Below are 25,994 nucleotides of genomic sequence, written 5' to 3' on the forward strand. Positions count from 1 at the left end.
TTGCTACCTTATTTCTATATTTTTATGTTTATGTACTAATTTATGTTTGAGCAGCAACAGATATCAGAGGAACACAGTAATTCTGTACATCACTTCAGTATTTTCATTTTTATGTCTCAGATATGTCACAGGTTTCAATATCTCATGCTTATGTAATTGATTATGTTTGATCAAACCTAGATAAGTCAGCTGGTAAGATCTAGCATTTGTTACTTGTTAACCAATACAGTATTGTATTTGTCATTTACCCTGTCCAGCAGAACACTATTTGTTCGCCCTTCATTGATCAATCAATAGGGAGTCTTGGGGTTAATTTTCGGTGACTGGGAAGGTGAAGCTGTGGCAAGTCCATTCTGCAGGGAATGCCGAACACTCTTCTCCCTCCGGTGCCACAGCAAAATACTGGAACAGTGGGGGTCCTGGGAAGGGGGTTTCCTGTCTTTGAGATCTGTCATCTCTCCTTCTTCAACTCCAACACTCCGAATCTTCTATTTCATTTCTTACTTCTGATTAGAGTATCAAGCTGTCCTTCCCTTTGTCCACATGCATATGTCTCTATTGCTGAGACCCTCTAATTTACCGTGTCAGCTTTATTAAGCAACTAAAACGTATTTTATAAGAGGATTCGGGGAACAAGCTGCATTATTAGATGTAACTATGCTCTGTCATAATATATTATATATTTATGTCTGATTTTTTGTATGTTGACACCAAAATGGTAAATACTTACTTATGTATTTACTTTGCTATATACCAGCACTCGAAGTTCTGAACAATTACTTATATACAAATATGCTATATTAATATACACTCCTGGAAATGGAAAAAAGAACACATTGACACCGGTGTGTCAGACCCACCATACTTGCTCCGGACACTGCGAGAGGGCTGTACAAGCAATGATCACACGCACGGCACAGCGGACACACCAGGACCCGCGGTGTTGACCGTCGAATGGCGCTAGCTGCGCAGCATTTGTGCACCGCTGCCGTCAGTGTCAGCCAGTTTGCCGTGGCATACGGAGCTCCATCGCAGTCTTTAACACTGGTAGCATGCCGCGACAGCGTGGACGTGAACTGTATGTGCAGTTGACGGACTTTGAGCAAGTGGGCATGCGGGAGGCCGGGTGGACGTACCGCCGAATTGCTCAACACGTGGGGCGTGAGGTCTCCACAGTACATCGATGTTGTCGCCAGTGGTCGGCGGAAGGTGCACGTGCCCGTCGACCTGGGACCGGACCGCAGCGACGCACGGATGCACGCCAAGACCGTAGGATCCTACGCAGTGCCGTAGGGGACCGCACCGCCACTTCCCAGCAAATTAGGGACACTGTTGCTCCTGGGGTATCGGCGAGGACCATTCGCAACCATCTCCATGAAGCTGGGCTACGGTCCCGCACACCGTTAGGCCGTCTTCCGCTCACGCCCCAACATCGTGCAGCCCGCCTCCAGTGGTGTCGCGACAGGCGTGAATGGAGGGACGAATGGAGACGTGTCGTCTTCAGCGATGAGAGTCGCTTCTGCCTTGGTGCCAATGATGGTCGTATGCGTGTTTGGCGCCGTGCAGGTGAGCGCCACAATCAGGACTGCATACGACCGAGGCACACAGGGCCAACACCCGGCATCATGGTGTGGGGAGCGATCTCCTACACTGGCCGTACACCACTGGTGATCGTCGAGGGGACACTGAATAGTGCACGGTACATCCAAACCATCATCGAACCCATCGTTCTACCGTTCCTAGACCGGCAAGGGAACTTGCTGTTCCAACAGGACAATGCACGTCCGCATGTATCCCGTGCCACCCAACGTGCTCTAGAAGGTGTAAGTCAACTTCCCTGGCAAGCAAGATCTCCGGATCTGTCCCCCATTGAGCATGTTTGGGACAGGATGAAGTGTCGTCTCACGCGGTCTGCACGTCCAGCACGAACGCTGGTCCAACTGAGGCGCCAGGTGGAAATGGCATGGCAAGCCGTTCCACAGGACTACATCCAGCATCTCTACGATCATCTCCATGGGAGAATAGCAGCCTGCATTGCTGCAAAAGGTGGATATACACTGTACTAGTGCCGACATTGTGCATGCTCTGTTGCCTGTGTCTATGTGCCTGTGGTTCTGTCAGTGTGATCATGTGATGTATCTGACCCCAGGAATGTGTCAATAAAGTTTCCCCTTCCTGGGACAATGAATTCACGGTGTTCTTATTTCAATTTCCAGGAGTGTATTATCGTGAGGAATGACTCACCTACTACACTCTATACTACCATGCATAATGTTTGTTAATTATCGTGAGGAATGGCTCACTTACTATACCCAATATTACCATGCACAATGTTTTTTTAAATTATTATTATTATTAATTATCATGAGGAATGGCTCACTTACTACATGCAGTACTAAATTCTTTTTAATTATCATGAGGAATATCTCACTTCCACTACTCTCTATCACATAACTATATTCCATGACTGTTGTGGGGTATGATACCACTATACAGGGTGATTCAAAAAGAATACCACAACTTTAGGAATTTAAAACTCTGCAACGACAAAAGGCAGAGCTAAGCACTATCTGTCGACGAATTAAGGGAGCTATAAAGTTTCATTTAGTTGTACATTTGTTCGCTTGAGGCGCTGTTGACTAGGCGTCAGCGTCAGTTGATGCTAAGATGGCGACCGCTCAACAGAAAGCTTTTTGTGTTATTGAGTACGGCAGAAGTGAATCGACGACAGTTGTTCAGCATGCATTTCGAACGAAGTATGGTGTTAAACCTCGTGATAGGTGGTGTATTAAACATTGGTATAAACAGTTTACAGAGAATGGGTGTTTGTGCACAGGGAAAAGTTCTGGACGGCCTCCAAGAAGCCCTGATCTTACCCCCTGCGATTTTTTCTTATGGGGGTATGTTAAGGATATGGTGTTTTGGCCACCTCTCCCAGCCACCATTGATGATTTGAAACGAGAAATAACAGCAGCTATCCAAACTGTTACGCCTGATATGCTACAGAGAGTGTGGAACGAGTTGGAGTATTGGGTTGATATTGCTTGAGTGTCTGGAGGGGGCCATATTGAACATCTCTGAACTTGTTTTTGAGTGAAAAAAACCCTTTTTAAATACTCTTTGTAATGATGTATAACAGAAGGTTATATTATGTTTCTTTCATTAAATACACATTTTTAAAGTTGTGGTATTCTTTTTGAATCACCCTGTATGTTAACGCATACTGCGAAGGAAGAGCCAATGATTGTAATTGCGTAAATAATCATTATATGTTTTGTAAAGATAGAAATGAAGCATCAGAAGTGTCTTCACAAATGATAAATGGAAAGTTTGGACATTGGTCAGGCATTCCATTCTATACATGAAGGATGAATTGTGCTAACTGTTGAGGAACTATACTCCAAGAATTTAATTGTACTATATGAGAATAATATATTTAGTTATTTAATACTATACGTAAATTTCAATTTAAACTGCAGAGAATAGTACCATAACACTTGAAAAATTTTGTACCTGTATGATTTTACTGATATGTTATCAAAGAACAAGTTAAAATTGCAATATGAGATTTAAGACAGGAAATGTTTACATATGAACAGTTGGAATTTTGCTGAATTGAACTATTTTATTCAAAACAATCAATTACACAATGTATGGTGGTCATAAGGAGTGGAGTATGAGCCACATTTCAGGCTTTTGCAACGAAGAACTTCCGACGAGCAGAGATCTCAAGTGTACTTCGGTTCAGTGCTCTTCATTGCACATAGAGGAGACTGAACATTTTGTTATATTATGGTATAATACCAGGTGTACTTGCCAAAGATAGGAGGCGGCTAAATACAAACTAATATGGATTTTGAGTATTGTAGTATCCGATACTAACACTTGTTCCACAATGCATCGCCAATATTGAGAAAGAGTCATACACACAAGTATCTCCATTGCACGCAGGAGAACCTGGAGGCTCTAATGACAGACATAAATATACAGTAACAAGACTAATTCAGCTAACTTCCAATAGATAATTTTCTGATTGAAACAGATTTACCTCATATTCATGTTGTAATAGAAGCTGCAGACAAATTCTGCTAATTAACTTGTTCTTTCTCTGCGCTATTAATTAATATTTTGTTTAATCTAGTTAAATCTGATACAAAATAATTCATGATAATTTTACATATTTGGTTGATCATACATTTCGCAAATTGTTTGTTCATCCAATTGATTGTAAAATGAGTACTATTACGTAGATCTGTCAGAAAAGGTTTTGTCCAAACTTTCAGTTTCACAAATCCTTTCGGTGGTGTTGAAATGTATCAGCCAATTAAGACCCATTTAAAATGAACATTTTCCAGTGTAAGACGGGATCGCACATGTAAACAAAATATGTAATTTGTCTAGAAAAATTATTGTTACTAAACTAATTATTACATCCCAGTTACCTCAAAGTATAGAAGTACTGTAAATGAAGGGAACATTTTCCATGAATGGAACTACTAGTAACTAATAAAATATGAAAATACATTATTGTAATTTCGTATTTGAGAGGTTATACTCAAATAAAATAACAGACTCAAACTAACATAGAATTGTACTTGCTGTTCTGGAGCAAACATAAGTTTATATATGTATTTTCAGTTTTTATATGTTAATTTTACTTTTTAATTAATCAAAAAATGATTCTAAACAATGCCAAGGATTGTTAAGAAAGTATAAATAGTTACAGCCATATTGGCAAAGGGGGTCAGTACTTTGAGTGTATTTGGACAGAAAGCATGTAGCTTGTTGACCACAATTTATTTCATTATTGTAAGTATGTTACAACATATTTCAGATTTGTCAAAATGCTTTTATTTACTTTGAGATTGTAATAAATATTCAGCTGAAACATCATACTGGATTAATTATTTAAATAACTTTATAGTTACTTTTTACAGTCACTGTATTCCAGGACTTCTGCTGCGACAGATTGCCATCTGCAATGAGTAAATTAATCCATAGTAATGTTTCAAGTCATACCATGGATTCGTCTGTAGGTAATGCCTTCAAAGACGAAGTAGTTGTGGGTGAGGATATAGTTGGTCATGACAACTAGGAATGAGGTGGTTGGTTTGGAATCCGTCAGGTGTTGGGAAAGGTAGTATTCAATGTCGGTAAGGCCATTAGGGATGTTATTGCAAAGGGAGGTGGCATCAATAGTGATGACCAGGGAACTGTGTGGTAAAGAGACAGGAGAGGTGGAAATGGTTGGTATCTTTTATGTAGGAGGGTAGGTTGTGAGTTGTGGACTGAACGTGTTGTTGGTGTTTCAGAGGAGAGATCTTCATGAACTTCATGACCTGGATCGAGGGTGAGGACACCCTATCCATATTCCTCCAGAACATCAACACTTTCTCCTCCAAATGCTTCATGGATCCTACTCAACCCATCAAGCCACCTGCCTCGATACTGACCTTTACTTCAAAGAAGACTATGTCAGCACCCGGTTCCATATTAAACCTACCAACCACCAGAAACACCTACACTTCGACAGCTGCCACCCATTCCATACCAAGAAGTCCCTTCCATTCAGCCTAGCCACACATGGTCGACACACCTGTAGTGACGAGTAGTCCCTCTTGAAAAATATAAGGGATCTCACTGAGGCCTTTAAAGATGGTAATTACCCTCCCCACCTTGTACAAAAACAGATCTCCTGTGTCTTATCTTTCCAGTCACCCAACACCTTCCAAAGCCCCACCACACGGCCACAGGGGAGCATTCCCCCTTGTCACTCAGTTCCACCCAGGACTGGAGCAACTGAATTATATTCTCCACCACGATTTTGACTACCCCTCATCATGCCCTGAATTGAGAAATGTCTTACCCACTACCTTTCATCCCACCGTGCTATTCTGCCACCCACCAAACCTATATAACATCCTTGTCCATCCCTACACGACCTCTGATCCCAGCCCCTTGTCTCACGGCTTGTATTCCTGTAGCAGACCTAGATGCAAGACCTGTCCCACACATCCTCCCAGCACCACCTATTCCAGTCCAGTCACAGACATCACGTATCCCATCAAAGGTGTAGCTACCTGTGAAACCAGTCATGTGATCTACAAGCTAAGATGCAATCACTGTGTTTATTCTACATGGGCATGTCAACCAGTAAGTTGTCTGCCCACATGAATGAACACAACAAACTGTGGCCAAGAAACAACTGGACCAGCCTGTTGCTGAGTACGCCACCCAAAATGACATCCTTCACTTCAATTACTGTTTCACAGCCTGTGCCATCTGTATCATTCACACCAAGACCAGCTTTTCTGAACTGCGTTACGTTTCTGTAACTCTTGTGCCCTCAACCTTCATCAGTCATTACGCTTACCCATATAGCCCTTTCCCTGTTCCCATTCAGCACTACACAGCCCTCTATTCCAACAATGCATCCAATCTTTTTACTTCTCTCCTTTTCGACTAACTCCCCTCTCTCCCCTGCCCTCTGTCTAACCTCCTGACTGCATCACACTGCCCCATTCTCCACCTCACCCCAGCATGCTTCCACCAGCTCTTTATCATCCCTGACCCCTACCCTCCCCCTCCCCACCCCAGACTCCTCCTTACCCCCACCTGGTTACTTCTCCCATAATGTCCTGCTGCTCGTAGTCTGGCTCTATCTGCCAGAGACTGTGGTCATGTGGGTGTAAGCTGTATTTGCATCTGTGTGTGTTTATGTTGTCTACTTTTGACAGAAACCTTGTTGGCTAAAAGCTAACTTTCCAATAGTCTTTTTGTTGTGCCTTTCTGTGTCACCGCAAAATGGAATCTATTGCACATGGAGAAAAAAACTGAACTTCATTGTGCAAGCAATGGGTAAGCACCTCTGCAGTTCAGCATCCCCGCAAAATGGAATCTATTGCATGTGGAGAAAAAAACTGAACTTCATTGTGCCAGCAATGGGTACGCTGCTATGCAGTTGGTAGTTTCAATGTACTGAAACTGTGTTCACTTCCTTTGTTTATTAATGGACTGCAACTTATAATTAAGTAGACTGTGAAGTGTGACAGAGTTGTCAAACTGTGGTTGGTGTTGTTGGTTTTTATTTGTATGAGCTGTGCTTGTTAGAAACATATTTCGTTTGAGACACACAATTTATTTTTATCTATTAACTTCAAATAATTATCATGTATGTGAGGAAGAGTTTGTCACTGGTTTTATCATTCCTCTGGTAGGCCGTAAAGTAAATGTGACAGGAACGATTGTGTTAAAAGTTAATATTTGTACATTCAGCTGAGACTGTCCAGGGATTATTACTTTAATGTGAGAAGGCTTTCTCACTGCGATGTGATTTGTTTTCATTAAGCTATATAGTGAATGTTACAAAATCTTACAATCTCTGCATCTCAGGCAGTCAGTGTAGAAAAAGACAAACTGAAAGGGAAAATGTAAGTACAAAACTGAAATTTTCATTAGATAAATATTTCCATGTACAAGTGCAGATGAGGACACAAATCAAGGAAAGCCATCAGTAGGCGAAGATGTACCTACATCAACAGAGAGAAAAAGCAAATTGTATGTGAGCTCTCCAATAAGTGAGAAACTGTTTGAGCTCAGCCTAGTAACTGCAAATCTCACAATCAAATTAGCAGTTATGTAGTAGATTCAGATACCACAAAATGGACTCAAAAAACAGACAATTTTGGTAAGACAACTTTAGTAACAAGAGGCCCTCAAGAATAAATAAGTGGATTTGACAGTTATACAATATTGCAGTACATGTGTCATTCCAAATTATGATGCAATGTCACTTTGGACATGCATGCAATCCAAAGAACCACTGCATCATAATTTGAAATAACACAGGCACTGCAAAATCATATGTATCTGCTGACAGTGGTCAAGTAAAATGTATCCCCTGTACGTGAATATACATAATGGATGTATGAGTATAGATTGTAGGCACATGCTTGATGACATATGGAAGTTTAGGTCTGGCCATGAGTCATGCTTGGATAGCCAAATGGTATGGTGACTACTCGTGATAAGCAGGAAATCTGTGTTCAAGTTCTGATCCACAATAAATTTGCATTGTCATCATTCCATTGCACAGCTGATGGTTGCCCTATTTGCAACTGCAAATGCATTTAATGTATTTCATGAATTTGACAGCTGTCCTAAGGATAATACTACACATCACTTTACTTCTAAAAATTACAATTACAGTCTGTGCAGTGCAGAGGCTATTCAGAGAAAATGGTTAGTTTATTCAAAAAGTGGAGATGTTTTTTGTTTCTGCTGCAAACTCTTTTTGAACATTAAAATATTACTCACTGAAGGTGGTTACAGTAACTGACAGCACATTTCTGAGACAATAGTTAGCCACAGTGGTCCAAAGCTCACTTAGAATAACACCAAAAATGACTGATGCTTTCTAGAAGACAGAAAGCTGGCAATACTGTCAACAAAGGAACGCTGTAAATATTAAGTGTGGAAACTCAACACTGGAAAGGTGTAATTGCATACCTTAGAGCAATTATTCATTTTTTGGCTAGACAAACCATTTACTCACAACAATTGGAATTTTTTGAAGTTGATTGAATTATTTGGAAAATTTGATTCAGCTCTAGGAAAACGTATAAGGAAAACCACTCACAGTGAAAATAAGTCTCATTACTATCTGAAGAAAAACATACGAAATGAAATAATTTCCATTATCTATTAAAAATTGAAAACAAAATATTGTCTTTATTGAAAGTTGCTAAATATTAGAGCAAAGTTAAATATGTACTTCAGACATTTCTAGTGTTGAGGAAATTACAATTCTACTGATGTTGACACTTGTGATATAAATATTAGTGAACATTTTCTTAGCTTTGAACCTGTAAGAGATTCATCTGGCTGAGGCTTACAGAGATAGTCTTAATACAACTAGAGGGGTATGAAAATACCTCTTGGAGAACATATATGGCAAGGATATGATAAAGCTTCTAACACGAAAGGCAACAACTTAGGAATACAAAAGTAGATTTTAGATATATATCCTAAGGGATTTTACATTGCCTGCGGTAGTCATTCTTTAAATGTAATTTTGAATGGTATTGCAAAGGCATCCGAATATATAGTTTCATTCTTTTCTTTGGTCAGAAAATTTCTCAATTATTTTTTGTATCTATGCCATGCCGGGCAGGCTTGAATGGTCACATACCTGTTAATGAACAGTTTCTTGGCTTTGAACCAGTAAGAAATATATCTGGTTTGGAGCTTACAGTTAGTCTTAAAACAATTAGAAGGGTACAAATGGTTACATCTGATGGACAATGGAGGGTAGAGAGGGGTGGTATGTGGAGGGGGGGGGGGGTGACAGCAAGGCTATGGTAATGGTTCTAATATAAAAGGTAACAACATAAGAATACAAAAGCAGATTTTAGATATATATCCTAAGGCATTTTATGTTCCCTGCAATATTAATTCCCTAAATGTAGTTGTGAATGATGTTGCAAAGGCATTAGAATACATAGTTTCAGTCTTTAAACCTTTCAAGTATCACCATAAATATAGTGAACACTACTGACTTACTCAAAAAGACAACTAGGTATTTCACAAACTGCACAGAGGACCTCAAATTCCAAGTTTATCTACTACACACTAAGAAACTAGTGACCCAACTCAATATAAAAAACCTGATCACAGATGTGCAGTGCACATGCAGAAGGTATGGAAGAAGATACAATTCCAGTATGAGGAAGAAGATGGGAAAATTGAAGACCCAAAAATGCAATACAAAATAGATTTTTATCATGAAGTACTGGATGTTATAATATATTAAACAGATTAAAAGTCACAGAGAACTTTACGAATTTTTGCACAACATTAGAAAAATTAAAGACATGTCACTTGACATTTGATGTGACAAGCGTTCCAAACTGTCTCACAGTTTTAGTCATGGATGACAACAAACTTGTCAATTTTGAAGATGAACTTCAAGTGGGCTCAACATTGCTACAGTGTGGTAACACACAAACTGAAACTTTCTAACTCACACAAGAGTACAGTTTCGCACCCAATGTAAGTGTGGTCTTACGAATTTTGCACAGATAACTAATGACAGTGGCAACTGAAGAAAGAAGCTTGTTGATGTTTAAACTAACGAACGTTTACCCCATGTCAACAATAAGTCAGTTATGACTGTGTAGGCTAGACATGGTATCAACTGAAAAAGGGATAGTTGAATGTTTGGATTTCAATGAACTCGTACAGGAGTTTGTTGATGCCAAAGAAAGAAAAATATGAGGAAGAAGATGGGAAAATTGAAGACCCTCCTGTATATGTGTGGATGGATATGTGTGTGTGTGCGAGTGTATACCCGTCCTTTTTTCCCCCCAAGGTAAGTCTTTCCGCTCCCGGGATTGGAATGACTCCTTACCCTCTCCTTTAAAACCCACATCCTTTCGTCTTTCCCTCTCCTTCCCTCTTTCCTGACGAAGCAACCGTTGGTCGCGAAAGCTAGAATTTTGTGTGTATGTATGTGTCTGTTTGTGTTTCTATCGACCTGCCAGCGCTTTAGTATGGTAAGTCACATAATCTTTGTTTTTAAATATATTTTTCCCGCGTGGAATGTTTCCCTATTATAAAGAAAAATATCTGTAATATAAGGTAAGTGTGCAAACATATGTACATCATTAATTTTAATTTTGATTTATTTACTCTGCCATGCCGTTTCACTCATTCACTTAATAAAGATTTGCTGTAGGGTAGGCACATAATTGTTTTGTCTAACAGCAAAATAGTTTGCCAAATGTAACACACCTGTGCAAATCCACTGTTGAAGCTGCTGCCTCACATACTGTAGTCTACTTAATTTTTCTTGTTCCCTGATACCCACAGTTATGCCTGGAAATTGACATAATTCAGAATGTTCTGTGCCTTTAGCAGCTTCTGCCACCATATGTAACCTACCATTGTTCACTGCGCAGTGAAGGGGTACGCATTTGTTTCTTTGTATTTATGGCATGCTATGGATATGCCAGTTATATTTAGAGTTTCAATAAATATAAATTAATATTGCTTATCATTATGAATGTGTCATCCGCTCACCAGGTAATGCACCCACAATAGTCCACGTGCAGTTGCCAACAGTATCTGGTGTAATATCCACAGACTCATCCATTGAAATTTGTCCAGCATCTTCAGTCACAATTCTTGCACCACACATCTACAATAAAAGGCCTATGTTAATTTCATTGAACTCACATCAAAATACTAAAAATACATAATGCCCAAAGTCACACGTTAGCAGTAGTTGCTCTACAAGAACTCACATAGAAAATGAACTTAACAACAATCACACAGGTAAAGGGCACAAAAGAGGCAGTCTCATCAGGCAAAAATCACAAATATAGTTGATAAGAATTTGTTTAAGAGTAGGGAGGTATACTGAATTAAATTCAGCATCTTATATACATTATATAGAGATAGGCAACTAGGACGATTATTTATAAAAGTACTCATGCAACTGCAAACATAGACTGACGACTATAAATGTTAAGTCCCATAGTGCTCAGAGCCATTTGAACTGCAAACATAAAAAGAAAAGAAAATCCCAAATGGAGTGTGGTGGGTATTTGAAAAAAGGTGACATTTATGCAGTATAGAATATGCGGAATTAAACAACATTATTCAAAATTACTTCAAGAGGAAGTGAGAAGATTGAGTAAACATCTGATATACATCACATTTTGTGTTTTTTTACTTAGGTCAGGATACAAACCTGACATAAAAAATTTTAAGCTTACCTGTCTTCAATTTGCGATAGAAGTTTTTGTTAACGTTATCACTTACAACACAGTAAAAACATTACTGATGTTTATGAATATAACAGACTGAACCATCTGTTAGTCATAAATGAAATTATAGAACTAGTAATGAGTATGAACAACCACTTTAATTGGGATTTTTGATTGTGATAAAGCTTTTGGATGAGTTCCACAACATCTATACAAACATTCCTTGAGAAGCAAGGCATTTATTCAATTTGTGTTAGTACACTGGAGACCACATCTGTCAGTACTGCAGCTTCCATTAAACTAAAGAGGGTAACAATTGATACTCATGTACATTCTTTATAGTCAAACAGCTTTTGGAAGTTATGTCATTCTTAATAGCTCACACTATGAAAGCTGTTCATAAAATAACCTCCAAGTGTCTATTAATAATAAACTAATGCTCGTTGCTTCATGGCACTTGCATGATTGGAAAAAGATACTTTGGGTGTCACATTGTGTCAATCAGTTCTCTGTTTTGTTCGTCAGTGTGTACACAGCAAGTGACTGAAATGGATGGTGTCGCGGCATCTCCAACCAGTTGCAAGGTGTGTTCTGTCATTTATTTCAGGGAAGCAGAAGGAATTGATGCGACTGAAATTAATTGTCTATTGAGCCATGTGTATGGTGATGGGTCATGGTGTTGTGTGGAACTGGTGTAGAAAACTCAAGGCTTATCACACAGATGGCTGAAGAAGACTGATGAACCTGTTGAACCTGTCCAGCACCCTGACAAAACTGTGCATGTGAGATATCGGTTCATGGTTTCTAAACTTTCCAAAGATACATATAAGCTTCCAAAGACACTCTTTCACACTGTCATATAGAGTTTAGGTTACTGTAAATTTTGTGCAAGGTGGATTTTAAGCACTATCCCCCCAAAGGTAGCCCAGTCCAATAGCAATACACCATGCCCAATGTTTCTTTCATTTTTGGAAAGCCTTCTGGAATGCGCATTCTGGGAGGTGTGCAGGTCTCTTATCACATTGTCCTGAATCTCCTCTATGGTTTGGAAGTGACATTCTTTCAATGCAATTTTAATTTTGGGAAATAAGATATTTCTGCTGGGCCTATGTTTGGACAATAGGGCAGATGGGGCACAACAGGAGTATGCTATTTTGCCAGGTAGCTACAGACAAGGAGCAACATGTGAGCCAGAACATTGTCAAGGTGTAACATGCAAATCTGGTTTTTCCACAATTCAGGTCTGTCCTCTGAACAGCATCATTTAAATATAATAAAATTCTTTGGTAAACTTCTTTGTTTGTCATCTGAACAAGTGGTACAAATGCCTGATGGACAAAGCCTTTGCAGTCAATAAACACAACCAACATCATCTTGATCTTTGACCAATTCATGAGTGCTTTTTTTTAATGAGATCCTTTGCCCGCCCTCTGCATATGCTTACTAAGCAATCAAAATGTTCCTGTAAAGGTTTTGCCAACTCCATAGCAATATTTCAGACACAGGCATTTCTCTTCAAACTCTTTAACATCATAATTTTTTTTTTTCATAATGCGGGGCCACAGTCGTACTATATTTCTTCAAAGAAGTAAAGAAAGAGAGGTCTTCATGGTCACTTTATCACTAATCCACTGAACAGCTTGTGCACATGCTCACATCTGCAGCTGCATCTCAGCATTTAACAGTCACACTGAAATAAACATTTGGGAATTTGTGTTCTAAATCTGCCACTAAAAGTCCACTCAATAACCATAGCATGCTCCATCTGATGACAGACACACTATTTTAATAGGTGTCTACTCTTTTATTGAATATGCATCGTAAGTGTCAAAACTGGTTTTACCAATAAAGAAAATATGTCAGCACTGACTGATAACCTCTTTAGCCAAATCGAGTGTGCTCACTGGTGCTCTATGCCAACAATGTGCTACATGTGAACAGCTTCCATTAAACCTCACCAGTCTAGTGGCAATACGGAAAGAAATGGAGTCTGATAAAAATATTCTCTGGAGTCCTTGTAAAATTTTTAGATCATTAAACTGCGAAAATGTGCACTGAAATGTATCTGAAGCACTTTTGTGCTGCTGATGACATTATGCTGTTTGACTCCACAGCTGTCGTTATGAATAATTACAGTTGAGTTTAGGCTCATTCTGCTTACCTACATCACACATTCTCTGACAGTCAATGAGAATTTGTAATGTTTTGAGCACTCTGCTGTAAATTTGATAGCCAATGCAAACATCAAACGTGACTGTAGTGAGTTACTTAGTGAAATTTTATTCAATCTGATGCGATTTGTCATGGCTGATAGTGACAACAAATTGTACACGAGCAAGTGAGAGACATAATTTTCAGAATACACACTCTCATCTAGCGCAGAGCACATGCATGGGCATACCACAACTGTCACTCGGAACTGGCAACTGTGATGACTGGGTGTTGTGTGATGTCCTTAGGTTAGTTAGGTTTAAGTAGTTCTAAGTTCTAGGGGACTGATGACCATAGATGTTAAGTCCCATAGCGCTCAGAGCCAGCCAGCCAGCCAGGACTGGCAACAATGTAGGCTTCAGCCATGTCTCAAACTGAGTGAAGCATCATTGTCCATGGATTGGACTACAGCATAGACAGACTTCATAATCTATGAAACAGAGTAATACAGCAGTTTTGAAAGCAAGCCTGAAAATTAATCATGTAAGACTAAAATAATGGCTAACCAACACATTGGAAAGGAAAAGAACAAAAGAAAAAGTAATATGGCATCATTGGCTGGGAGGTCTTGAGTGGTTGTTCAGTTGCCTAATCCTTCCTCTGCTCAAAACAGTTCCATTCCATGTCATGTATGACAGTTGTATCTTGTATCTGTTGAACTCAAATGCCTGCTAAAAATGTGTATTTAGTGTGATGCCTTGACAGTGTTGTACAATGATGAGACATGGTGAACCCTATGTTGACATATAGCCTACTCCTTTAAAATAGTACTAAAAAGGTCACTGGACTTACATTCCCATCCAACAGATGAGTTACTGTCAACAAGGGCCACCGTTCATGAGATACAGCAGAATCAGTTAGGAATTTAATCCAGAACATTGTTGCAAAGTCAGGTGATCAGGAACTTTACATCACCAATTCTCCTCCCCTTGCCGACCAAATATTGATGGTGAAAATTTTGTCCACCAAAAGATTTGAAATGGTTGCCTACACGCTGAACATCACCACACAGGCCTATGTAAGAGACTTGGGGCACAGATTTGGGTTCTGAAAACAAAATATCACTAATAGTGAAGATATAGAACCAGGAAATGAGTTTTTGTTTTCAGAGCAGATGAAGTAAATGACTGGAAGGCCAGCAAAACAAATAAACAGACAGGTAAAAAGTGTATGTACAGCTTTTGGTACACAAAATAGTTCAAACATAAACTTCCAATGTGTCTAACATGGAAACTTCACTATCAGTGAATATTAGCAACTTTGACTTGTGGCAGTGAGAACAGTGAGAAAGGCTTTTTTTTTTTTTTACATGAAAACTATTTAAAAATGTTGTTCTGCTAATTAAGCAATGGAGGGGTGCTTGTTGGAAATATTTCTTGAGGAAGGAGCGGGGCGGGGGGGGGGGGGGGGGGGTGTCCAGTGTCCAGACTGGAGTGGCCCAAATTAAATGGAGGTGGGTGCTGCATGTAGCCAGTTGAATAGTGAATAGATGGTGGGTGAACTAAAGAGCATACAAAACTACCATGACTAAAACTCAATGGAAGGTGTGTAGTTGCTTCAGAAAACATTTAGGACCAACATTGATGTAATGCTTAAGGTCATAATACATAGAAAATCCTAGGAGACACCTTTGATCAGCTATATATGATGCATGGCTGGCAATGATCTCTACAATCCCTCTTACGGTGAAAAGCTTACATTACTATGTTAAGGATTAATCTCTTACAAATAAATATTTTTTTTACTATGGATAGGCATATTATGTGGCCACATTTTTGAGCTATCATTGTGTCACACACAAACATATGAACTGATATACCACACTGTTGATACACAGTAAGTTTAATACTGGCTCATAAAAATTCTTGTAATGTTCAGTGTTTATATTTTACTTTCATTCTTTGATGCTGACTACTCCGAATGATCTCACAGTAAAATGTCCTCAATCATGTAGATTAGAGTAATAAGGGTAGTGTGTAAAGTTATGATAACTACCTTGAAGCATAACATTAGGTAATTAATTGTTTGTTTGTCTGCATATACATCTGTGGGCCGGGTACATATCAAGATCCCTGTGTCACACTACCACAGCAAACATTAGAGGAGCCAAAACAAAATTGTGCAGTCTATTGGTAAAGTAACATATTGAACAGTAATACAAGGGTCACTCTGAAACAGCTGCACAACATTTTTTAAAAAAGAATCCTAACTTTGTCCTAAATATTCGCTATTCATGAATGTCATAGAAACATTCTTCTTTATTATATTCAAATTTATTCGCATGTTTTCACAAGTCATACTGTTGTAGCACTCCATCAATATGGTTGCTTCACTTGTTTCTCTGAAGCAACAAACTGTTTTTGAGTTCCTGAGTTGTGAGAATGAGGCACTGACAAACACTGACAAGAGTTTGATGAAGGTATATCAGGATGACATTGTTGATCACAGTACAGTTAGTCACTCGGCAAGCTGATAATCTGGTGAAACTAGATGAATGCCAATACACAGGGCCTCTCACACAGTGGCAGACAATCTCTCTGTGAAGTAACAGATACTGGACAAGAAGTGGAGCTACTGGTGGTTGAAAACCAGTGTATCACAATTTAGGGAATAGCAGAAAGATAAAAATCAGCCATGGATCAGTTTTTAAAATCTTGCACCACATTTTGAACACAATAAATCTCACTGTTCACATGGTTTGAATACCCACCATCTTTGTTCACAAAACCAGCTGAACTGAGGCAGCAGTGGAAATGTTACAGCTGTCTCAGGACAATCTCATTAATTTCTTTAGCTGCCTAATCACTATGGATGAGTGCTGGATGTACCATTATGACTGCAAGACTAAGGAGCAAGGCAAGCAGTGGAAATGTGTATTCATCAATGTCTAAAAGGAAAGAGCTGCAAGTATCAACAACCAAGGTAATGTTGACTGCCTTTTGGGACTGCCATGGTGTGGTGCTAACAATTTATGTTCATATGAAAACTGTCACAGGACGACACTACTGAAATCTGCTGATGAGATTACTGGAGGCTGTCAAGTCAAAGTGTCACACAAAAGTGTCCAAATGAGTGATATTGCTCCACATCAATGCCTTGGCACATTCTGTACATGACACAGTCACACAGCTACTTCTTTGAATATCAAATTTCAACTCACCTCCATAATCTCCTCACATGGCACACAGTGACTTATTTTTCCTCAAATGAGGAAAAAATTGTGCGACAGGTATTTAAAGAATGAAGATGAGGTGATGGAACACCTCCTAAACAGACAAAATGGAAACTTCGCCAACCAAGGTCTCTTCCAAATTATCCACCATTGGGAAAAATGTGTTGTATTGAAGAGTGAGCTTGCAGACAAGTACAAATATTATCACTCAGTTTCATGGTGGCAGCTTAAGTTTTTTGAATTGGTAATTTATGACTATACCTTGTGTGCTAGTGATAAACAGACATTTTCAACATACTGACACTTGGGAGAGTAGGAAACATCCAAATTTTATTCCACCATGTAATTTCCATGTAGATGAATTTTTCCAGCACCTTTATTTACACAAACAAAAACAATTTTGTAAAAATTTAACACCTCTCTTTGACTTTCTTCAGTTCTTACACATTTGCCTAACTACAAAAACGTTTGTGAGAAATGCAATAGCCAACAAGAGAGGTCCAAAGGAATCAAAACTCAGTGGATGTGACGAAAAGTGTAGCTCCTTTTTGCAGATGACACACATATTATTATCAAACCCAAACCCAATGGTCACGGTAAAACCGACAACATTGTAAATATTGCAGTTAGGGACATTATTAACTGGTTCTCTACAATTCATCCCTCTCCTAACTTGTTTAAAAAAATAAGTTCTACAAATTAAAACAGGCACACAAATGATCAATTTAAAGCATCTGCAGGGTTAATAAGTAACGAAGAATTATTCAGAAATTTGGGTGTCAATATTGTTGAAAATGTAAACTGGAAGAAATATGTTTCTTAGCTTCCCAATCAACTCATTTCAGCCACTTTTGCTCTTCAAGCCATTTCAAGTCTTGGAGGCAAACCAATTAACAAATAAAATAGTTTGTTTCCATTCAATAATGTTGTATGTAATAATATTCTACTGCATCTCATTTTAAAGAAAGAAACGTTTCATTGCACAAAAAATTTTCATAAGAAAACTATGTGGCACTCACCTGCATCTGTCTTATAAATGACAGTTTAAGAAGATAACATAATTTTACAACTTTTTTAATATGAGATTTTTTGTAAATAGTCCAATGGATTACAGAAAGAAAAAAAATGACATCAAGAATTACAATACCACAACAAAAAATTACCATATTTGCACTTAATTAAAGCTGATATTAGCTCAGAAAGGGACATGTAAGGCTGCTATCAAAATCTTTGATCATTTACCCATTGTTATTAAATGCCAACAACAATCAGAAAGTATAGACTGCACATAAAAGATGCACTTGAGTTGCAGACAGACACAATGAAAAAGAATACTAGATATATTTAGCTATCAGCCTAAGTCCTTTTTCATTGTGCCTGTCTGTAACTCAATACTTCCTCTTTGTGAAGAGCATCAGTCTATTATTTCTGATAGTTATTACACCATCATAGACAGCTGTCACAAAATGTCATTATGCAATAAACTTTCATAATTCAACAACTACACAAATAAAGACTCCAACAAATGTTTAACATCTAATACATCTCCAACAGCACCAAGGGAGCAGATTTATACAAACTGAAACTTCAATGTAATATGGATAACAAGACAATCTGACATAATCTAAAGATCACACTGATATAGGCCTACAATAATAAACAATATAATCGAATGCAGCAGTGTCTTTGGTCTCATAACATAATATATAATGCCCTTACATGACATATATGACACAGTGGGCCTAAATGAGTGTCATTTGCCCAACTGCCCAGTGTCTGTGAATAAATACAATATTGCAATGCCTCTTATGTTCAGAATTATGATGCATGCATGTCCAAAGGAGCAGACACTGTGGCAGCTACAGCCACATGATATGTATTTTCAGTTGTGAAAATCAGTGTAAAATTGTGCACTTCCAAAAAAGAAAAAACATAGTTCAGAAAAAACATGGTATTCTATTAGTCACTGTCAGAATGGCCAACTCACACAAAAACCTGAGTCTAATATTCTTTAATGATATAAAATGGAACGATCGCATAGGCACAATTGTGACTAAATTGGATGGTAGACTTCATTTTTTGGCAGAATGCTGGGCAAGTGCAATCAGTCTACAAAGGAGATTGCTTACAAACCACTTGTGTGATCCATCCTAGAATATTGTGTAATTGTGTGGGTCCCATACCAAATAGAATTAATAGGGGATATTGAATGTATACAGAGAAGGGCAGCACAGATGGTCACAGGTTTTCTTAATCCATGGGAGAATGTCACAGAGATACTGAAGGAACTGAGCTGGAAGACTCTTGAAGATAGATATAAAAAAATTGCAAGAAAGTTATTATTGAATCTTCAGAATAGGCTCTAAATGGTGCCTCTAGCAATATACTACAATGCACTATGTATTGCTGACATAGGGCTTATGAGAACAAGATCAGAATAATTACTGCATGCATGGAGGCATTCTAATGCTAATTCTTCCCATGCTTTGTATGTGAATGGAATTGGAAGAAAATCTAATAACTGGTACAATGACACATACCCTCTGCCATGCACCTCATAGTGGTTTGCAGAGTATAGATGTAGTTGTAGACATGAACAACCATCAGCTGTATAATGGAATGATGCCAATCAAAATCAGAAATACTATGCAAAGTTCCTTCAGATATGCTGCGACTACAACTGTTATGAGACATGAAATGTACTTGCAGTTTTGAATATGGACAACCAAACGATGACAATGAAAATTTGTGCCGGACCAGGATTTGAAACCAGATTTCCTGCTTATTGAGAGTGATCACCTTACCATAGGCTATTGGAGCATACCTCATGGTTACATCCATTCCTGCATGTCTGAAGGAACAACGCATAGTAATTCTGAACAACAAAGGCACTGCAATATCGTAATGAAAAGAAATGTCACTCTTCACTGTCTGATATAGTTCACACACTGTAATGTAGTATGTACGAAATGTAACTGCACATGCAATGATCTTTTATATTCATCAACTGTAACAGAAAATGTAAAATATATATATATATATATATATATATATATATATATATATATATATATATATATATATATATATATAACAGAGGGAAACATTCCACGTGGAAAAATTTTAAATATGTCTGCTTGTGTCTGTATGTGTGGATGGATATGGGTGTGTGTGCGAGTGTATACCTGTCCTTTTTTCCCCCTAAGGTAAGTCTTTCCGCTCCCGGGATTGGAATGACTCCTTATCCTCTCCCTTAAAACCCACATCCTTTCGTCTTTCCCTCTCCTTCCCCTCTTTCCTGATGAGGCAACAGTTTGTTGCGAAAGCTTGAATTTTGTGTGTATATTTGTGTTTGTTTGTGTGTCTATCGACCTGCCAGCGCTTTTGTTTGGTAAGTCTCTTAGATATATATATATATATATCCTAAAAAAATAATTAACATCCATGAATTGGAAGACTTGGTGGCTGATACTACAGAGATCTATTATTGTTTCAGCAGGTCTAAAGCCAAGCACATTTACAAGGTACAATCAAAATTTTTACCAAATTTTTAAATAATCTAGATATCAAATTACTGCACAGGATGAGAAGGAAAGACTGATTGTTGGGGACTGCATCAGACGAGATTTGAAAACCTGCGAGCTTAGAGGTGGACATTTTGACAGTTGCCATCCTTTCCATGTCAAATGTTCCCTCCCATACAGTCTTGGCATTTGAGGCAAATGCATTTGTTCAGATGCAGTCTCTTTACAGCAATACACCACCATTCTCATTTCAGCCTTCACTACTTTATTCATCTATGGCAACAACTAATTCACCTCTTGAGACAGAATGAACAGAATACAAATTACAAAAGTTATGTGATGACTTAATTAAAATGAAGGATGAGGTTAATGGAAAGAAATATAAGGATAATAGTGGTTTTCTTATATAATTAATAGAGGAGTTACATCTAGAAAGTGGGACAGACTTATGTAAGCAATTCCCTAAATTTAACCAAGTAGGGGATGTTCATCCTAATTATTTTTAAAAGTATTTTCTAAATACCTAAGGATTGGGAAAACTGAAAGAAAATTGATATCATCTTCAGTTATTTGAAGGGGATGCTCCTGAATGAGTAACTGGTCATTTGGAAGAATTGTCTTCTTGAAATGATTTTCCAAGAGAAGTTCATAAAGCACTATTAGTTGGCAAGTATACAAGAAATGTTAACACTTGAAAAACTAGAACCTACATATTGAATTATTATTTTGTGAAGTTATTAAAAGTATTCTGAATGACACCTGATGCAATCTTAATACTTAGACAATCCAATACTGGAGAGTCATTTAATTAAAGTGTTGGTTCATAGGTTACCATTCCATGTGAGGAAAGAAATACAGTATTGAGGTTTGTCTAGGGTAAATGAACTATTAACATTATAGGCTCATGAGTCGAAATGTTACTCATCCACCCAATACTGATGCATGAGTGATTGCTGGAAGAAGTAGATACTAACATAGAGGAACAAATAAAACTGATAGTATCTGGTAAGATTTTAGGAATGGACATTATTGTTCACTTACATTCCGAATAGCCCTGTAAATGAGTCCACTAGAATACCAACCACATCCAAGGTAGAATTAAACCAAATTCTGGCAAATGAAAATATACTTAGCACAGCACTACAAGTATACAGTGCAGGATTCAGCAGTCAGCAAGCTAAGATACTAAATGTTGATATAAACAAACATACCTTAAAACCAATCGCACCTAAAGGTTTATGAATGTATCACACTCCAGATAACTTAAACAAACCATTTGTACTCCTATGAAAAGAAAAGTGGATAGAGATGTTTGGAGCCAATGAAGTCAACATTAAATTCAACATATATCTTGACAGAGAGGTCTACAATTCAGAAGATACTTTTCCACAAAAATCAGTAAGAACAAATAATAATAAGGGAAAAGAGACCTGGATTATGCTAGCTATAAAAACCTCCTGCAAAAATACAAATTTCTCCACAGATTATGTAAACAAAGTAGTGATTCCCCTCAATAAATCAAATACTACAAAAGCTACACATGTGTCTTATGAAGAATGACAAGATAGGCTAAGTTGATGCACAATGATGAGTAAATTGTCAAATCCAACAACAAAGTAAATGTGTAATATTAAACATAACAATGAAATGATATCAAACCTTAAGCTGTGATGAACACATTCAACAACTTCTTGACAAGCATGGCCAAAAAGTTGGTCAAAAATAATCAAAACACAAAATATCAGTCAGAAAATCAGAAGTACCACACATGTACAAAGTCAATATTCATTACTAACATCACTGAATATGATGCTGCAAAACCCCTCAGAGAGTTAAAAAACTCAGTTGTCAATGATTATATTTCGGCAACTGCCATTAAAAATTTTGTGTCTGTTGTTGTTGTTGTGGTCTTCAGTCCTGAGACTGGTTTGATGCAGCTCTCCATGCTATTCTATCCTGTGCAAGCTTCTTCATCTCCCAGTACCTACTGCAGCCTACATCCTTCTGAATCTGCTTAGTGTATTCATCTCTTGGTCTCCCTCTACGATTTTTACCCTCCACTCTGCCCTCCAATACTAAACTGGTGATCCCTTGATGCCTCAGAACATGTCCTACCAACTGATCCCTTCTTCTAGTCAAGTTGTGCCACAAACTCCTCTTCTCCCCAATTCTATTCAGTACGTACTCATTATTTATGTGATCTATCCATCTAATCTTCAGCATTCTTCTGTAGCACCACATTTTGAAAGCTTCTATTCTCTTCTTGTCCGAACTATTTATCATCCATGTTTCGCTTCCATACATGGCTACACTCCATACACATACTTTCAGAAATGACTTCCTGACACCTAAATCTATACTTGATGTTAACAAATTTCTCTTCTTCAGAAATGCTTTCCTGGTCATTGCCAGTCTACATTTTATATCCTCTCTACTTCGACCATCATCAGTTATTTTGCTCCCCAAATAGCAAAACTCCTTTACTACTTTAAGTGTCTCATGTCCCATTTGTGTCTACGACTCCTAAACCACTAACTCAGCTCCCTAACTGTTCTTTCCAGCTGAGTACTTTGCCAGAAGCACTGAAACTATCTAAATATACAAAAAAAATCAAATTTTGAAAATATAATGTAACTGAATAGATAAAGAATCAACTCAACAAGTAGTGGCAGAACACACATATAAACATATTTAAATTTGCAAGCTTTCAGAAGGCAGAATAATGTAGGCATGAAGGAAAAGGATGGGTGAAGTTTAGGAAATGGGGAGAGTTCAGAAAAGTCATCCAGAACCCTGAGTCAGAGGAGGCCTACCAGATGGGATCAAAAGGAAAGACTGACTGTTGGGGACTGCACTAGATGAGATATGGAAACGTGAGTGCTAAAAAGTGAATGATAGGGTGATACGCAAATACATCATTCACAAATTAATAAGAGCAGGAAGCGAAATGCACTCTGTACAGTATAGCTCGAGAGGGGAAGGGGGGAAGGGGAGGGGGGAATAGACAGGTTCAGAAAATGAAAGATACAGAAAACTAAAAGGGAAGTGAAGAAAGGAATAGTTACTGTGAAGAAATACTATACTGAGACCAAAGAAATTAACATAAATAATAGGCGGTGGGTGTCAAACCCCAAGGATATTTTGTAATGCCTGATCCCACCTGTGAAGTTTTGAGAAACTGATGTCTGGGGGAAGAATCTGGATAACACACATAGTGAAACAGGCACCAAAGTCATGACTGTCATGTTGCAGAGCATACTCTGTAACAGGATATCATATGTTGATAGTACACACACTCCGCCTATGTCCATTCATCCTACCTGATAACTTGGAGGTAGTCATGTACATGTAAAAGGCTGAAAAGTGTTTACATAACAGCTGGAAAATGACATGCATTGTTTCACAGATGGCTCTCCCATTGATAATATATGTTTTTCCTGTTATAGGGCTGGTATAGGTGGTGGTATAAGGGTGCATAGGGGAAGTCCTACAGTGTGGAAGGTCACAGGGAAGGGAGGCATAGGGCAGGGAAATGGGCACATGTAGAAGTAGCATAAGGTCTGACAAGGATGCTGTGGGGATTGGGAGGGTGATGAGAAACTATTCTAGGTGTGGTGGGCAAAATGGAGCTAATTACTGTATTCACTCAATAGAAAGGAACAACCAAATATGTGTGACAATGAAGTTACATGTTTCACTGCTGACCTGTTAGGATGATGACGATGATGATTAAATCTAGTGATACTACAGACGATATGATGAAGAAAAAAAAAAAAAAAAAAAAAAAAAAAAACAAAACGGTGAAGTTAAAAATTAATGTAAACAATTTCTTTTTGTTTATTTCTCCTTGCATTATTCAAATGTAGACAATCAATACATGGCATAAGTCAAGGAGATGTGTAATGTTAACAATTTAGGTAGTTACCTTATATAAGTTTGTAATTTTGATTAGCCAGAATATATTAAAAATAATTTTTTCTCCAGAGGCGTCCTGAGAAAAGAGATATCTTACATTTAGGGTAGTCTTATACACAGGCAAATATAGTAATACATTCAGAAGAATGAGAATACTGAGTGACAAGAGGTGTACGCCTAAGTTGTTTTTGCAGGTTTCAACAGTACCAGAATTGGATGTGATGACCAGGGAAATCCGCTTTTGAACTATGCTGGTGGACTGATTACTTCAAGTGACAGCTCAGGTGAGAATGGTGGTGTATTGCTGTAAGGACAGCCCACCGAATCAAGAGTTGTGGTGTATTGCTGTAAGGACAGCTCACCAAATCAAGAGTTATGTAAAACAATTATACATAATTGAAAGCTTGCATTGAAGGTGTACTTTGGGTGGGGGCCCTGAAATGTTTTTTTTTCCCCTCTTAAATGACTAATACTTTAATAGTTCTCTTATTGTTTCTTAATTGAAAGAAATTTTAAGATTTTATTAAGTATGGTGGAATAATGTAGACTTCAATATTTTAAACCAGTCATACATAATTTGAAGCTTGCCTTGAGTGGATATGTTGGTGGTGTCCCTTAAATGGTTGTTTTCTTATATTGTTAAAACATTTTTTTTAAATGTTGCTTTTAACTGAGAGAAAAGTGTACATTTGATGGTTAAAATTTATCTTAAGAATTGGATAATTGTAACTCTTCCTCATGCACTTGAGATGGGTTGTGCATTGTGCTATGTGTTTTTATTTAAATAATGTTTCTTAAAACACTAGGAATTATTTTAAATTGAAGAATCTTGGATCTTGTTTAAATACAGTGTGTATACCAAAAAGGTGAAAGATGTTTTCCCTGAACCTTACCTAGCCATTCCGTGTTCCCTTGGCCGTGTTTCTAAAATTGTTATTATGTTATGTTTGGCCATGTCAACTGATAACAGAGCATGGTTTTTATTGCTGGGGAGAGTGGGTGGAGGGGAGGGGGGGGGGGCTAAAGGGGGCGAGGGAGGGGTCCTTCAAGCATCTCTCACCTTGATTGTTTATTTAGTGATAGAATAGTTGTAAATTATTATTACTTATACACTTGTGACTTTCAGGCCACAGTTCATTATGGAGGCAAGGCATTGCCCTGGGCTCTACTTGTTGCCTGTTTAGAGGAGAACATTGATTTTCTTGACAGCACTCCTTAAACAACTAGTTTGCCTGCAGGCACAAGTATTACATTAGAAAAATTGCAAGATGTAAATCAGTTTGCTTTAGAGTATATAGCTGGATCAACTATAGACCAGGTTGCTGATGCACAAGTCACTTTGAATAATCCTGGTCAGGTGCTCACTTTGCCTCAGTGTTTATCTATGAGTAATTTCAGCAAACT

The 25,994-nt window shown here is 38.1% G+C and overlaps 1 protein-coding gene across 1 annotated transcript in view; it reads right to left on the bottom strand.

Annotated features, from left to right (window-relative positions):
- Positions 1-25,994, bottom strand: part of LOC126204186 (cubilin-like) — a 1,516,445-nt gene that overhangs the window by 699,015 nt on the left and 791,436 nt on the right. The window contains exon 34 of the mRNA XM_049938590.1: positions 11,080-11,197. Coding sequence (XP_049794547.1) covers positions 11,080-11,197 — 118 coding nt within the window. The remainder of the gene's footprint in view (positions 1-11,079; positions 11,198-25,994) is intronic.

The sequence above is a fragment of the Schistocerca nitens genome, chromosome 9 (genome assembly GCF_023898315.1).
Source record: "Schistocerca nitens isolate TAMUIC-IGC-003100 chromosome 9, iqSchNite1.1, whole genome shotgun sequence".
NCBI lineage: Eukaryota > Metazoa > Arthropoda > Insecta > Orthoptera > Acrididae > Schistocerca > Schistocerca nitens.